The following is a 12,957-nucleotide window of genomic DNA, read 5'->3' on the forward strand; positions in this document are numbered from 1 at the left end:
GTCTCTACAGTCACAGCAGGCACTGTAACTTTCCAATGATTTGACCTTACTCCCAAGGGCAAACACTTCCATTGTGTCCTGAGACAGACAGAGGCAAACAACAAAGTGCTGTATCTGAGCAATAATGCAAAACAAGAGTAGCTAACCTTTTTTTTTTTTGGCCTGAGGCCCTTTTTTCAACCTTGGCCAACCCCCAAAGGAGCCAAAGTTATGGGAGAGGCAAAAAATGGGTGTGACCAGCATAAACACACAGGCAGGCAGCCATACCTCCACAGCTGATCCAACAAATCAGATATCACCCCCTTTCTGCTCATCAAATTATAAACCGGATGAGCAGTGAGGGGGCAATTTATATCCCACCCTAGTGTTGTCTTATATACCCAGCTGATCAGTGCACTCAGCAGGTGAGGGCTTCCTGCAAATACCATCATATCAGGAGGCCCATTTTGCACCTATTAGCACCTATCCCCCTGCTAAATATTGGAAAGGTTGCCATCCCTGTTGTCTTTTTGGTGCCTACTGAAGACCTTCCTCTTCCAGAAAGTATTTTCCTGAAGAGACCTTTCCCAGTCTGCAAACACACATCTGTTTGTGTGTTTGATGCCCTGGCTCCTTTGCAAGGAAGGAAGGATGGGAAACATATTTCTTTCTTCTATCCATACTACTAATCTGGTAAAATGAGAATAGGATGGGAGGGTGGGGGGAGAGGAAGCCTGTCAACGATAAGGCCAAGCTCTGTTGGAAACATCTCAAGCACTACCACAATGGAGTGTGCCCTGAATACAAAAAACAAAGTTTTGTTTCAAAACTCTTCCCTTAATATCCACAGACTCTCTGATTTTGATATGATAAGGCTATCATATCCATTTATATTTTTATTCGGTTAGCCTTGGCAAGTGTGTAACATGATAAGACATCCTTTGCACAAAATAAATTATTTTTGGGCTGGTGTCTGCAATGGATTTAATTACACACACATCCAATCTCACTTTCCTGGAGTAAAGGGTTGTCATTTATTTGACATCTCCTAAGGATGGCTCCAGAATGGCTAATATCACCCTCTGCATTACCCCAGTGGTAATGGAAACACTTGCAAAATTGGCTTACAGGTTTTATTTGTTTTCATGCACATCTAGGTTATGATGTTTCAAGGTGATATGCTAATATAACATAAACATGGCCCAAAGTGGAAAACTATCATACTATTGACTGAACACAACTAAGCATGTGCTTTAAAAAATGTGTGCCAGGCACTTCAAGGTTCATACCATTAGCTTCTGACACTGAGGCTGCTGGTCAGAGAAATAAATTACATGCCATTCCAGCATCATATAACTAACATGCTTAACTCCAAGTAATGCATGAAGGGGTTAAGACCATAGAGTAAGCTGTCCTGGCAGGCTTAGCTAGGTCACGCCCCCTCACCTTGGGAGGAAGGGCAACCAAACTCCCACTTTCCATGCTTCCACCCTGTGAACCCTACTAGTAAGGTGGTCTAAGATGGATGCTCCAAGCATAAACAAACAATCTTTGTATTTCTATACAAGTAATTTAGAAACTCTTAACATGTTGCAACCTTAGTAATACTGCCTGCCTTTTATTGCTGCTTTATGGAAAAGCACATGAACCTGACCTTTGAAGCGTTTGTAAGTAAACCATTTTTAACTCACAAAACGTGATCACTTTCTATCCTAAGAAAAGAGGGGAACTTTGGAAGTACCACAGGAGGCACTGGTTGGCACACTGGTTCACACAGGCACCATGCTTGCAATCATTTTAATAGTGTGAACACAGGCATGGGTACAACATTAATACCCTTTGGGGATCTGGTGCCAATGGTAAAACGTTGAGTCATCAACCTAAGTAGAAAATCATTGGATCCTACTTCTAGGAGCAAAGTAAGAATTATTTAGCTGGACTGACATTTCTCAGAAAATTCCCACCCCACCCCCCACACCCCGGAAAAAGAAGGCAACTTTGCAGAATATTATTTGATTAGTCTCAACGTTCGAGTGTGTGTGTGTGTGTGTGTGTGTGTGTGTCAGCTGCCATTTCCTCCGCACATGTAAAACGGAGGCCAGTCTGTCAACACAGATGCTGCTGCTGCCACTGACAATGGCAACATAAAAGAAAAGAAGCAGTACTACTGGTATTGCCACTTCAAATGGTAAGTCCCAGCTACAAGAAACTGTAGGATAACTTATCCACACACACACACACACACACACACACACACACACCGGAGAATTTCAGTTAAATGGTACCTTCAGTTTCCCTGCTCACAAATGGGGTGGAGAATTTTAAGATGTCTAAGCAATGTCTTAAGACATTATTTTGGATGGCTATTTCAAAATGAAAGCAGTTCATACCAAAACATTATTTATATTTCACCATTCAAAATATGTCTTTTCCGCATGAATATGTCTATTCCTAAAAAACACACACACACAAAAAAAAAACAGATTGACTATTCAATGTCAAATATTGTATTGAAAGTCTGAGTGGAAGAGAGTCCATCGTTTACTTAAACTTGTTCCATTGATGAACTGTTCTTATAGTGAGATCCACCCCCACCCCCATAATAGTATAGCCTATGTAATTAACTCTCTGCTTTCTGTCATATCCGTATTGGCTATGGTAATCAACTGGTCCATCTCTCTCATTTCTGGCATTGTATGAATATCTGAAAACTATAAATAGGCCACCCTTTAATTATAAATAAATAAATGCCAATTTTGCCCTACTCCCCCCCCCCCTTGCAGGGCTTCCCTTGTATCATACCTATCATTATCTACTAAATTCCTCAAAATGAGTCAAAATTGTATAGTGGAATATCAATCACTTTGCCTTGACAACTCAGTGGATTTTTTTCATTGCAGATGAAGCTAGGATCCTGTCCCTGCAGAAACTCTGGAATAGACTGCAGCATGGCAGCTAATGTATCATGGCTTGAGTTGTCAGTTTTTAAAATTCCACTTTTTTAAAAAATAAACCCTCCCCCAGTGAGCTCCCCACTATAAAATAATCTAACCTTCAGATCAAGTTAATGACGCTGAAACTCAGTTATAACACACCATCAACAACTTTGCTTTTTCAGCTGTTTAGATGCATATAGCAGCACTTGCTAGGAGACTACAAAATGCAGCTGTTTTTCACCTATGTGTTTGTTCATTATTTGTTCACCTATGTATTTGTTCATGTGCATTGTGAATTTATGAGTAGAGCTTCAAGTGAAGTTCTCTGAAGGTGGTGTCACAGAAGAGAACCTTGGGAACACATAAATGTTCACATCTCAAGGAGAGAAGAGCTTTACAAGGTACCTTCTCCCCACCTGCATCTTGGATTAAAATCAAGCCAGAGAAGTTCTGGCTGCCCTGGCAACCCCATCTGCCAATTCCCCACTCTGAAAAGCACCATTCTACCTTCTATTTAATTATCTGGCCAGGAGCATTGAGGGAGGATGAGGCAAGATGAAGGTAAAAAGGTAAAGGACCCCTGGACGGTTAAGTCCAGTCAAAGGTGACTATGGGCTTGTGGCACTCGCCTCACTTTTCAGAGCAAGGGAGCTGGCGTTTGTCCGCAGACAGTTTTCCGGGTCATATGGCCAGCATGACTAAACTGCTACTGGCACACGGAGGACTGTGACGAGTGCCAGAATGCACGGAAACACCATTTACCTTTCCGCGGCAGTGGTACCCACTTATCTACTTGCACTTTCGAACTGCTAGGTTGGCAGAAGGAGGAAAGGCCAGCGGTTTGTCCCTTCCATGCTTTCTCTATTTCACTGTGCCACACTGCAAGGAAGTGAGCCTCAAGGAAATGTGTTGTGGACCTTGCATTCCGTCTTCCATTGCCACTGCCATAGCCCTTGGAAAGACAACAAATCCAATGAGCCATCAGTGCAATAGTAAGAAAGCAGGAAGGGGTAATCGATCCTCTCACTCCTCACATGCAATTGCTGCTACTCCACAACTGCTGGTGACAGGCTGATGTGGGAAAGAGGTGGATTGGCTTCCTTCTTTCATGCTGTCACAACTCTCACCATCACTGGCCGGGTAAGTAATTAGAAAGGGGGAAAATATGTTATGGGATATAGCAGCCTGGCAGTGATTGTGTACTGGGAACCCCAAAATTTGGTGTGGAAGGAGGTCATTCTCCAATACTTACTTTGGCTCAGGAAATTATCCTAGATCTATTCCAGGGGTGGCTAACTCACACAATAAAAAACGGACAGTGATCAGTGATCAGTGATTAAAGAAAGCACTTTAACCATGTAGGTTGAATCAAATGTAAACAAGAAAGAGTTCTCCCATCTTTATCAATTGCTTTGCATATTCTCTCTAGAATGGAACCAAAACCATTCTCCTTTGATTGTTTGTCAAAAACAAAGCAGGGATACACACACAGTGGTACCTTGGGTTACAAACACTTCAGGTTACAAACGTTTCAGGTTGCAGACTCCGCTAACCCAGAAATAATACCTCGGATTAAGAACTTTGCTTCAGGATGAGAACAGAAATTGTGCTCCGGCGGCGTGGTGGCAGCAGGAGTCCCCATTAGCTAAAGTGGTGCTTCAGGTTAAGAACAGTTTCAGGTTAAGAACAGACCTCTGGAACAAATTAAGTTCTTAACCAGAGGTACCACTGTATGTGAAATGTGCTTATATCACATGAAAATTGCACAAACAATTTGTACAAGATGAATATAATTTAAATGCAAACTTTTCATGTGTTCTTTCCAGATATTCTGCACAAAATGGGACCTGAATGGGCCTATGACAAAGTGCTAGTGAAACTGAAATTACACTGCTCAGTCCACCTCCCATTATACCAATAATTCCCAAAAGTTTACAATATATTAAATAACTGTGCCACATACAAAATTATGGACAGATTGTCAAGAAACATGAACATGACTATGGAGTGTGGTAAAGCAACATCACAAACATCTATGATAGAGTTAATATACAATACCATGGTGTGCTGTCTATAATGCACAATGTTTTCTAAATGAATAACATATGCTGGCTTAGAGATTTCAGTTTCATGATCTTGGAATTTCATAAATAACTTCAACTTTAAGCAAAGAAACTTAAGTCCCGGGTCCTACATAAATGGAAACGGGCCTGGGACCTGGGGGAGGCAGGTACATATTTATGAATGAATGAGTAGCATGTGGCTCACAAATAACAGTGCTGCCCTGATGAGGCCACAGAAATTGTCACTCATGAGAACCAAATGACAGCACTAGTGGCCTTCAGCAGTTGGACTGGGAAGCGGTCCTTAGAGAGAACTTGTGATTGTTAGTCCGCTCCTGGACCTTAAACAGAAGTTTGTTCCTGCAGCTTTGGCATAATGATGGAAGACTTCCCATCTTCACCATCCAAAGTGCTGTGCTAAGAGGTTGCTACAGATGGAGGTGAGCCATCAGGTAAGCCATCAACAGGGATAGGAAATATTTTTTGCTCAAAATATCTATTGCCTACCTCATACAATATTTATTTTGTCTTGTGGATACTAATAAACCTTTGACTACTCAAAACCCACTTTGAAACTACACATTGGTATCTAGGGCCCCCAAACACCACACCCTACAGAGGGCTAGGAGCAGAACTCAACTATTTTCACACACATGATGAGTACAACTTTCCTCAAGAGGTATTCCAAACCACTGTTCTTTTTCAAGGAGGATACAGAATTTAGTAGCTCTATTCTGCACAGGATATTCTCCCAGCTTCCAGTCTGACATCATCAAACAAACAAAAAATGGGAGAAGTCCTTAAAAAAAGAATGTTGTGGTGTTTTGTTTGTTCATGTTCCTACCCCTTGGATTATTTTTAATGCACAAATGGTTTCACCTTGCTTGTGTTATGTTTCTGCCTACAGCAGTACTCAGCCTCTGGAACCACTCAATGTGCTGCTCTCTGATACACCATAGAGGAAATTATTAAAAATAATAATAAAAATAAAAATCAATGCTCTGTTTATACAAATCAGGGATCCTGGGTTTTATCTTCAGACATGCAACATCTGTGCATCAGCTTTGCAGGCACGACCTATTTTATTTGCTCTACTAGGTGTGCAAAAATGACAAACATATTTTTAAGCCTTTTATCCCTAAGCATACAAATATCTAATCTTAAAAAAGGAAAAACAGAATGACAAGAATTGAGAGTAAAGGAATAATCCAATCTTTTTTATTGAAAGGGGAATCAATAAAAAAAGAAATGAATTCCATTATGTGATTCAAATGTTCTTCATTCGGGGGCTTAGCAGAGAGCCACATTTTCATGATTTTTTCTTTTTCTTTTTGTATCGGTAGAAGTCAGAACAAATGTTCCTAACAATTTCTTCCAAATCAAAGTCCCTCAAATTCATCTTTTGGGTTAATTCTAATCCTTTAACTTTCAAACAGCATTCCCACAATGCTGTTTTGGAGAGAGAGAGAGAGAGAGAGAGAGAGAGAGAGAGTGTATAATTATCACTTGAGACTGCATCATAGGCTTTGAAGGAATGAGACTGATAAGGTGGCAGAGTTTTGGCACTGAGCATATGGTAAAATCAGTTAGACATTTTGGTGATGATGAGGAGATGTTTACTATCCAAAATGGGGACCGCCTCAAACAAACAACAGTTTTGGAATATGTCTGCCAATATTCTATTGAGCCATTTTCAGATAGAATGGATGTGTTTTCTCATCAACAGGCTATTGTGCATCGTAACAGTCCTCTTACCTAACAGTGTGGTCGATGGAACAGTGTCTGATGATACTTTGAGATGAATTTCCATTTGCGCACAGAACACGGATCAATGGAACCCAACAGAAGGTCAACAGGAGAAAAAATAATGTGGAAAATGAAAATAAAAACACAAAGTTAGCTGTTTCCAACATCCCAAAGACTCGGTTCTTTACTGCCATATTTATGTATCTACAGGGAAAGGCACAAAAGCACACAATCAAGAATAAAGTCTACATAAGTACCTGAGTAGTAGGAATTCAACAAAGATTTGCTCTGAAGGGTTTTGCTTTGGACAGAAAATGAACAAGGAGAGGATGGTGCTAGGTAGGAAAGACATAAGGAAGAGGCTTTAGAAATGTACAGAGAAAGAAAACAGAACCGAGAGAAAAGGTCCTTAGAGAACAGAGTAGCATTTAATTCACTGGATGTGACATAATTAAACCGCCTAGAAGCAAGCATAGTCTTCTAATACCACCAATAGATGGTATTTTTAAATAATAATAATAATAATAATAATAATACACAAATAAAATGGGTGCCAAAAACCTGAGAACTGCTCATATACAGCAGAGACAAGCAACATAACACATACAGGGCACTCCTGCTAAGCTACATATGTTCCTCCTTCCCCAAACACCACACATACATTTGCAGAAGACTGCAGAATAAGAATATGGAGGAATAAATCCATAGTTGAGGTTTGGAACCCACAAGAACCACACAAGTTACCTGAATTGCATTGGACTAAAACATGTTAATGGAGGTGGACTTCCAGCCAAGTCTATCAGTATTATCAATTTGCAGTATCACAATTTTTACACAATAAAAATTAGGGAGTTCTCTATTAAACAGGTTCACGGGTTTGGGTTGACGGGGTGAAGAATGTTAAATATGTACACAAAAATCACAAATTGGAAGGAAATTAGCAGATGCAACAGAAGCCTGATCCTCAAACAGATGGTTCTTGATAGCACAAGTTGGCTTGAATTTATGTGAGAATTTGAAGTTAACTTTTCTGGATATTGAGACTGGAGTGGGCAGTAGGGATGTACATGGGATGAATAAGCAAACACCTGCAATTTCTGCTCCCTTTTCAGTTGTTATTGGAAATGTTATTGGAATCTGATATCCCTGGTGGTCAATGCTCTCTAGAGCTGCAACAGTCTCCTCTTCACTGTTCATCAAGCTAGTTTCTTGCCCTTCTTATGAGTCAGTTTTAGTATCATATTCTGAGGCTCCCTTAAGCCAACTTTGTCTCATCCTACTTGCATCTTGGCTGATACCTGATGTCAACTGATTCTAGTTCCCAGGAACTACATGTACGCACATTACAGTCGTACCTCGAAAGTCAAACAGAATCTGTTCCAGAAGCCCATTCGAATAGTGGAACATTCGAGTTCCAAAGCGCGGCTTCTGATTGGCTGTAGGAAGCTCCTGCAGCCAATTGGAAGCCGCGGAAGTCCCATCAGACATTCAGCATCCAAAGAACATTTATTTCTCCAAATCCTCAAGGATCAACTGATGTAATATGCTTTATGTGGGACTGTCCTTGAAGAGAATTCACAAACTTCAGCTAGTGCAAAATGCTGGTATGAGTGTTGTTATAAATGTGGGGTGATGAGATCAAATTCAGCTTTGTACATGTTAGCTTTGTGCATGTTATATTCAGGTTTGTACATGAAGAGAGGTACCCCCACAATTTGGGAGCGGGGATTCAAACAAGAAACCCACCATGTCTTTGGATTGAATATATCTTCCTTCAATCTTCAAGCTTGTAAATCCAGTCAAAATCATAGTATATGCGACACTTTATGCAACACTTTTACATTTTAATATGTCTTGGAAGCTGGCTTTACATGGGCCAGCCAATATTTAAGGATTTATGGTACTCTGATCTCAGAAAATGTGGTTTACAGTCCTTTCACATTTGTTCCCAGTGTTACAATTATATATTTGGCTTCACCTTCACTGTAACGGGAAATGAGTTAATGCAAAAAACCCACAGTACATTAATAAGAGAGATGTCAATAGATAAAATAGAAATAATTGTTCCATAATACCATATAAAAGTAGATAAAATCCAATATACATCAAAGTAATTTCAGAAACAATTTCTAGATCTCCAGAGTAAACATTACTTACAAATGAATAAAAGCTCATCAGAATTACTCTATGGGGTGAATAGTGCTATTCTAACAGACTCCAGGTGGAGTTGTATCAAGCCTACAGATATTTCCATTACACTTTAAAAAAGCAGGTCAAGCAATTTTCCAAAGCATTGTCCCATGGGAAACTGAACAAAGTGCTAATGTGCCAGTAGAATCTACTGTTAACAAGGTTGTTTATAACAAGGGAACTGTACCAAGTAAGATTTCACTGATGGCATTTAATGCACCTGACTCACATGTTGCACAAATCTCTTAATGAGCCAAAGTCTTCCCTTAAGAAATGGAACTGTTTACTACTAAACATGTAGGCACTCGATAGACTGGCTCTTTAGATATGAACACATGAGCCTTTAAAAACCATTGCCTAAAGTAGAGATGCTAACCTGCAGCCTTTCAGATACTGTTGGCCTTCAGATTCCATAAATGCTGACCATTGGCCATGCTGGTTGCGGCTGATGGGAGTTGGAGTCCAACAACATTCCTAAATAATTACACTAAGAATGCAAATTAGTTTTTTTAAAATACTGAGACTGGGATTATTTTGACCTGCTAGTGCTCCTTCTGCATACGTTCTATAAGAAACCCTAAAATTCACTAGTGAACCCATTCTACAGCACCACAGGCAGCATTACACTGAATTATCCAGTGAATGCAAAGAAGACATCCTTTGACTATTCTGGCTCTTGTTACTTCAACTGCCATTGAAAAATAAACTACATAGTAAATCTTAGAACAAAGGCTAGATTTCCTATTGCTATTGCAGACACCGGGACAGTTTGAAGGCCTTGCTGTTCCCAGCCCAGAGGACTCAGATGACACAAGAAGTCTTGTTGGCTTTGTGTAAAAACTCTCTTAGCCTTTGCATCCCAAATCTAAGCAATTTCTTGTTTGAGTAGTCATACATTCTTGTGCCTTGCATCACCTCTCCATCCTTCCAGAACCTGACTCTCTTGGCCCATGCCTCCTGCCTCTGCCTATTCTGCACTTTTTTTTATCTTCCCTGTAACCTAACTATTGGCCTGATGTGGTCTATAGTGCCTGTACCTGGCTCTTCAAACTTGCCATTGTTTTAACCTGTGCCCATCCTGGAGCACACCATTTGTCTCTGATTCCAAGTAGCCCTGGGAGTTATGCAGACGATAGGAGATTCAGGAGGAAGACAAGATAAGATACCAAGAGATGCTTTGAATCTCCATGGAGAAATATATTCCTTGTTCTGCCAAGTCAAATCCAGAAGTTGGGTTTTCTTTGGAAGTCCTGAGCCAGGGCTAACATTGTGCTAGTAAATGAGCTGAAGAAGAACAGCTAAAATAAAGTAAACTATCACACACAGAGAGACACACCACCACCATTACACAAGACTCTGTTGTTCTCAAGGTTTGGGACGAGACTTCCAGGGTTTCCAGACGGAAACCTATCTTTTTCTAAAATCATCATCATTAATTATTGTTAATTGTTCAATTATTATTAAACAAAACAAAAGTGCCTCAATAAATACAGTTTCAGATTGCTAAGGCAAAGGGAAGTACTCAACTTCCTCATCTCATTAGTGCATGGATTTCCACTTGCACAATGGTACTTTCCTCTTCTTCTTGCCCTACACCCCTCCCCCCAATCTCCTAGGGAGGGTTGGCGAAAAACACAGAACAGATTTAGGGGATATGCATGGGGAGAAGGGAGAAAAGGCCTAGTTGCACAAGCAGAAATTCTTGCACTGACAGGATGCTTACTTTACCACTACAGTGGATATAATCCAAAATGATAGCACACTGTGCCATACAGACCTTAAAATGTTGAATTCTAATATATAAGAATGGGTTTGCCAGTGCTTTCAAAGCAACACAGCAGTGGCTTGTGAGAGTTTGTGTGTATATGGAAGCAGTAGTGTGTCCCCAGCAGTGATCATGGTGTGCTTATTTAGACAAGGATCAGGTAGGGTGAAGCAGCAAGGTTGGTGGAGTTCCAGGCTGGTGGCAGCAGCCACACCAGTATGCCCACATCTGCAGAGCCACCACCTCCAACTCTGGAGCTCCACAAGGTTTGCTACCCCTACATTGTCCCATCCCCACCCAAGTTCAGCCCCACCACAATTGGGAGGATGAAACCCCTTCATGAACCACCACTGTGCTGCTTTGCCCCCAAACTAACAAGAGTTTGGATTTGATATCCCACTTTATCACTACCCAAAGGAGTCTCAAAGCGGCTAACATTCTCCTTTCCCTTCCTCCCCCACAACAAACACTCTGTGAGGTGAGTGAGGCTGAGAGATTTCAGAGAAGTATGACTAGCCCAAGGTCACCCAGCAGCTGCATGTGGAGGAGCGGAGACGCGAACCCGGTTCACCAGATTACAAGACTACCGCTCTTAACCACTACACCACACTGGCAAGTAAACAAGGGTTTACTATTCTATACAAATAGAACAATCACGTCCTTTCTCTTGCTCTATACACAGTATAGTGAATGTACTCGACTGATTTTCATGGAAGAAATACGTCTTGCAGCTTTTTGCTGAGGCTTTCAGGATCTGGAGGAAAGCTTCAGCTACTGCAGGAGTTAGGTATTCAACCTGAATTTCACAACTGGTGAACTTCAGTGTCAACTCTAATGATACTCATAAGGAACTTTTTTCTGCACTCATCATCTTTGCCCTTATTGTTCCCATCTAAGTTCCCAGTAGGCAATGCTAACTTTATAACTGCACATGACAGCATGGCTTTGAATGCAACATCAGATGTCATGCTAGCATAACACCTTCCCGTGGACTTCCTTAGGCAATGTCCTCTGTTTCAGAAGTGAATATTTCACGCCCTTTAGTTTCAAAGCAAAACTGGCTTCCAAACTGAGATTCCTGAAAAAGCAACCTGTGATAAAATACTAAACTTTATCTTCCTTTTTCTTCTCTTACTCTCCAACAGCTGTCAACCTGGTTGTGTCCATGATGCAGAGTCCTCCTCTGGACCACTCCTGCCAGATCTGCTTTATGTACGACCTACTGCATGACAGTCCATCAGTGTGGTGTCAGCGCAGCAGTGCCTCTGCACAGGATGGATCATTAGTGTATCATTGTTCATTTGATATGGCACCTCACTCATCATGCTCATGGGATGCCAGGCTTCAGGAGATGTGCTCTGTGTAATGTACCTCACTGGATGCTACAGATACTTGTGGATAATTTTAGCTCCCTAGTCTGATCTTCCTTGTCATCTCTTTTATTCGTAGGGTACTGGGTAAAATCACAGCAGATTTGATGCAGGGCTTTTTATATGACAGAGCAATTGCAGATTCAACACTCCACATAATCATTTTATGTTTCCTGGTTTTTAAGACATTGCAGTTACCCCTCACAGTTACCAGAGTCCTATTCCTGACCACAAATGAGCACAAAAGCTGAGGCCATTTCTGCTTCTGTGGCCTTCCCTGGATATGCAAGGGATATAACCTGGGACCTTCTTCATGTAAAGCCAATTCTCTGCCACTGAGCTACAGCCCTTCCATTAACAGCTACTGAGGGTGGTTGCAGGTGGAAGTGGAATGTCTGTAGTTTCCATGGCTAATAAGATCCAGCAAATTAGACCCGAGGACCACAGGTGTCCACTAACACTGGCAGCATTTCTGGTTTCTAACTTTGCCTGTGAAGTTGCACTCTCTAACTAAAACAGCTTAGCATAGTTTTAGATAGTATTGATCAGGGGATCCCAAACTAAGGCCCAGGGGCCGGATGCAGCCCAATTGCCTTCTAAATCTGGCCTGCGGACAGTCCAGGAATCAGCATGTTTTTACATGAGTAGAATGTGTCCTTTTATTTAAAATGCATCTCTGGGTTATTTGTGGGGCCTGCCTGGTGTTTTTACATGAGTAGAATGTGTCCTTATATTTAAAATGCATATCTGGGTTATTTGTGGGGCATAGAAATTTGTTCATTCCCCCCCCCAAAAAAAAATACTCTGGCCCCCCACAAGGTCTGAGGGACAGTGGATCGGCCCACTGCTGAAAAAGTTTGCTGACCCCTGGTATTGATTAATAACTGAGCCATGTGTTGTTTTGGAGA

The 12,957-nt window shown here is 41.2% G+C and overlaps 1 protein-coding gene across 1 annotated transcript in view; it reads right to left on the reverse strand.

Moving 5' to 3' along the window:
• Positions 1-12,957, reverse strand: part of PTPRT (protein tyrosine phosphatase receptor type T) — a 585,629-nt gene that overhangs the window by 50,381 nt on the left and 522,291 nt on the right. Inside the window, exons 19-20 of the mRNA XM_060277267.1 lie at positions 6,982-7,059; positions 6,734-6,769 (exon numbers count right to left, since the gene is read on the reverse strand). Coding sequence (XP_060133250.1) covers positions 6,734-6,769; positions 6,982-7,059 — 114 coding nt within the window. The remainder of the gene's footprint in view (positions 1-6,733; positions 6,770-6,981; positions 7,060-12,957) is intronic.

The sequence above is a fragment of the Zootoca vivipara genome, chromosome 7 (genome assembly GCF_963506605.1).
Source record: "Zootoca vivipara chromosome 7, rZooViv1.1, whole genome shotgun sequence".
In the NCBI taxonomy this organism is placed as follows: Eukaryota; Metazoa; Chordata; class Lepidosauria; order Squamata; family Lacertidae; genus Zootoca; species Zootoca vivipara.